At 48.1% G+C, this 3770-nt stretch overlaps 3 protein-coding genes across 3 annotated transcripts; 1 reads left to right on the top strand and 2 right to left on the bottom strand.

Moving 5' to 3' along the window:
• Positions 1-278: 278 nt before the first annotated feature.
• BT62DRAFT_1013817 (uncharacterized protein) lies at positions 279-587 on the top strand (the record flags this gene model as incomplete). Its single annotated transcript, XM_043178116.1, has 1 exon — positions 279-587. One exon carries the CDS (start codon positions 279-281, stop codon positions 585-587), a length of 309 nt encoding a protein of 102 aa, XP_043033020.1.
• A 439-nt stretch (positions 588-1026) lies between these two features.
• On the bottom strand, positions 1027-1540 carry BT62DRAFT_1013816 (uncharacterized protein; the record flags this gene model as incomplete). The annotated part of the gene is made up of 2 exons (XM_043178115.1): positions 1027-1269; positions 1331-1540. 2 exons carry the CDS (start codon positions 1538-1540, stop codon positions 1027-1029), a joined length of 453 nt encoding a protein of 150 aa, XP_043033019.1.
• Positions 1541-1923: 383 nt separating this feature from the next.
• On the bottom strand, positions 1924-3126 carry BT62DRAFT_938870 (uncharacterized protein). The gene has a single exon (XM_043187614.1). It carries the CDS (start codon positions 2983-2985, stop codon positions 2098-2100), a length of 888 nt encoding a protein of 295 aa, XP_043033018.1. The 5' UTR covers positions 2986-3126; the 3' UTR covers positions 1924-2097.
• Between the last annotated feature and the right edge of the window lie 644 nt (positions 3127-3770).

The raw sequence follows: 3770 nt of genomic DNA, 5'->3' as shown, positions 1-3770 counted from the left end.
AGAAGATGACTCACATGATCAGGCTGTTGGGTCTTGAACTCTGAGAAGTATTGTGTCGAGGGGGAGTGTTGCGGGACGACACAAGTACCTGATGTCAACCTTATATAAGCACAGACAGTTTTGTCCTGAGTCGACGGTCAATTGCCTTTAAGCAATTGACTGTCGTACTCAGGTAAGTAGTAGTCATATGTACCTCTGCTTTTAAGCAATTGACCGTCGTACTCAGTCTGGCCTATTATCCACTGCGTAAAAGTAACCTGCCTGCAACAGTAACCGTCATGACCACCCCGAGTTCTCTGCCGCCCAAACCAACTCGACGTGTTCTAATCTTGCTACATACCCTTCCGCGTCGTTCAACTGACCGAGGAACCGCTCACCTCTCGGCTAAAACATCAAACGCCGACTTGTTTTCAAATTGTGTCGTATGCCACTATCGTAGCTTGAGAATTGTTTTTGCTTTGTCGTCCTCGGTACTGGTGATAACGTTCGTGTTTGGTTTGTGTGGCGACACTCATGGCGAGAATGCGACTTTCCAGAAGTGCCCAGAACATGCCGAAATGTGCCAAGGACTTGAGATGAAAAGATAAAGGAAAGCTTGTAGAAGCCGGGAAAGAAAAAGAATGTATGCTTTTTTTATGCTGGAGTGTCCAGAAACGCGTAGATACGTGATGAACAGAATACTCGCTTGCAGGTAGTACGTCACCGTTGTGGCTTTCCAGTCTCTTGTTTTCGTTGGTGTTGTACTAGTAGGTCATGCTGATACGAAACATCCAGAGGAAGAATTTTAACTGAACTGGCTGTGAAAGGATGTTGATGAGGAATAAGGGCACGGTCAGAGATATCCGTACGTACCACACTAAACGTACTGCTTGTTCTCAAGTTCCTCCAAAGGCGCCTTTCCAAAGCAAATTTGAAGATCAAGCCAGTTGGCCGTTAAATGAAGAGTGCTGAGACGTCCAAGGAAGATAGGCCGAATGGAAGAGGAGCGAAAGGAAGGAGAAAAGGGCAGGCGGTAATGATGGTAGATCAGAAAGAAGCGCGCTGGCCAAACGTCCATTGCTCATTGCCTATCTCAGCTTCTGGGTGAAAGCCAGACTGGGGCTCCTCAATGACGACTTTGCAAGGACGAACATCTGCAACACATTTGGAGAAGACGTAACCGCCGCTAGGTTGCTTCTTCAACAGTCCATCTTTACAAGGCTGCTCCCCAAGGTCGTCCACTTTCAAACCAACATGTACGGGGATGACTGTATAACGGATACAGCAATGCTGCAAAAATTCATACGGATAAGAGAGTGCAAATGTGTATGACTAACGAGCAGCTACTTACTACCAGAGGAACTTGGGGAGAACCAAATACGTACCAGGGAACGACTCCATGGCCATTGAGGTAACACGCATACCCAAATTCGCGGATACAGGTTGAGAGGTCATGTAAAGCCGACATCAGGAGGCGGGATTGCATAGTTACCTTGTGAGGGTCTCCTGGGAGACGCATTACACCGATGGGTATTTTGGTAAGAGGAAGATACGCTCCCATGAACAGGGAATTAATAGTAATGTGGCTGTAACGATAAAACTGCTGACTAGTGATGGTGTATGAGGCCACTAGTCACAGTATCCACTGATCTTGAGAAGACAGTGTGAAAAGAAAACGTTCTGCATGAATTGTTTCGAAGAATTTTTGCACGGAAAGGAGGGTCAGATGAAGCGCAATCCGAGATTCTGAAAGGAAAAAGAAAGGACGTTATATCGATATTGAAGTTGTGTAACCCGTAAGCAATTAACGGACGAATCTGAGATGGCATGTTAAAAAGAACTCGATGGACCGACGTCCCGGAGAGGGTAATCAGGCGCTTGAGGGCCGGTCGATCAATTCAAAATCTGTCGGTCCCCGGCCCGACAAGCATCCTCGCTGCACAAGTCAAGACTGTCCTGGTGACCTACGATTTCCACACATTCTCTGAGCTGGAAAAAGCACCGCAGTTTCTATTCTCTAGGAAAATCGAGCTCACTGGGAGAACATTGTTTTCAAAAGAAACTAAAAGCTGTCCGGCACTGATTTCTACTCGCGACCCTACAAACTATTTCTTTGCTCTATGTCTCATGGATTGCTGCGCATATGATACGGGAGCACACTATATGTGGTGTTACGTGGTCCTGGCGTGCTACAACATCAATAAGACGATCTCGTCGCGTGTCGAGCAAACGTTTGACCAGACTATCATCTATGTCGAGATCGTGTCGCCAGAAGATATTGAGCCTCTCCAAATTGGGAACTATTTTCTTGTCTGCCAACGCTCCCAAAAGCGCGTTGGAAACTGGCCTGTACGGTCCGAAGAGCGGGAATGGCGAGTCGTAGATACTCAGACACGTCAAGCGCGGAACCATCCTAAGTATGTCCAGCATGTCCGGCAAACGGATAGCAAACCCCTGAAACACGAGCTGCTTCATTGTCGAAGTCCCCTTTAGCGGCCTGCATATGGATTTCAAGCGCAAAGGGGGTCCCGTGCAATCAAAGTGGACGAGTTTTAATATTTCAAGGTTCGGAAACTCAACTTTACAGAGCATCTCTTCAATTTTTACCATCGTATTTCTGGTGCCTGCGACTGTCAAACTGGAGACTAAGTCACTGCAGAACATCCGGCCGGTCACCGCAATTACTCTTGCGTGCGGCCAAGTTGTCGAGCATGGCGGCGGTGGGAGCAGCGTAACGGCCTTGGCTTTTGGAAATGACATGAGATTTTCCCCAGGCGTCCAGGTTGCAAGTTCCACATTCTCGACTGCCAATTCTTTGAGGTCCTTTTCGACGAATTCGGTTCGTATCGTACGGAGTTTCGTCGCGGATCGGACAAAGGGGAGATCCAAGAGTTTCGGGAGTGTAAGGCTCTCAAGCAATGGCAATTTCAAGTCTGCCTCGGAGAGGAGATCGTATACGCGCGGGCATTCGTCGACGAAAGCATGAAGCTCGTAGCATCTGTGCATGTGCTTGTGGAGCAACCCTGCCAATTTGTCGAAGGACAGTTGCCAAAACGTATATCCCCGTCCCAAGTTCCCGGGTGAGGGAGTTTTGACGAAGTTGATCGAAATGGTGCACGTCTTTGACCTCGTCAGGTAGAGCTCCACTGTATCCCGCAATTTCGAGGACCATTGTTTGTCAATTGCGGTCCCCTCATAGTGTGGTCGGTGGATCAAACATCCTTTGACGACAACGTTGACAGGGATGTAGATTTTCGACCAGAGGGTAGGAAAGTCTAGCGTTACGGCGCGCCACTGCCAGCACACCGTGCCGAGGATGATAATATGATATGGATGCTCATATAGTGGGGTTGTAGCTCCGTACGCAAAGATCTCGGCGAGTAGTTCATTCGGGAGAGTGTTGATATGGTCGGTGCCACTAGGGGCAAGTCCTTGTTCAATGTCTGCCATACTGGTGTATTTTCTAAGGTAAAGGACGTGATGTGATAGGGGAGAGTGCTAGCGTTGTAGATCGACGAAAGGAGAACGTTCTTTATATATCCAATGAACAGTGGGTGAACACTTCCAAGTCAACTTTGTCTAAGACAAGCGTGGCATTGTCTTCCTTCAAGCTTTGACTTCGCCACCATAAAGTCCGTGGTTGCTATGCGGACTCATTCGGCTCAGGTGTTGTGGAAAGACCAAGGTCCTCGCATACCTAGCAAAAGCTCGACGGGAAGCGGGCTTATGGGGCTGACTAGGTACCAATGAACTGATAACGAGTGCTTGAAGTCATTACTGGTGATTCTGAG

This window comes from Guyanagaster necrorhizus, assembly GCF_019112545.1.
Source record: "Guyanagaster necrorhizus MCA 3950 unplaced genomic scaffold BT62scaffold_69, whole genome shotgun sequence".
NCBI lineage: Eukaryota > Fungi > Basidiomycota > Agaricomycetes > Agaricales > Physalacriaceae > Guyanagaster > Guyanagaster necrorhizus.
The sequence above is the reverse complement of the archived record's forward strand: the minus strand, read 5'-3'. Positions and strand labels throughout refer to the sequence as shown.

Excerpts from the sequence above, each read along its gene's own strand:
- BT62DRAFT_938870 (XM_043187614.1), bottom strand. The coding sequence starts at position 2,985 with ATGCACAGATGCTACGAGCTTCATGCTTTCGTCGACGAATGCCCGCGC.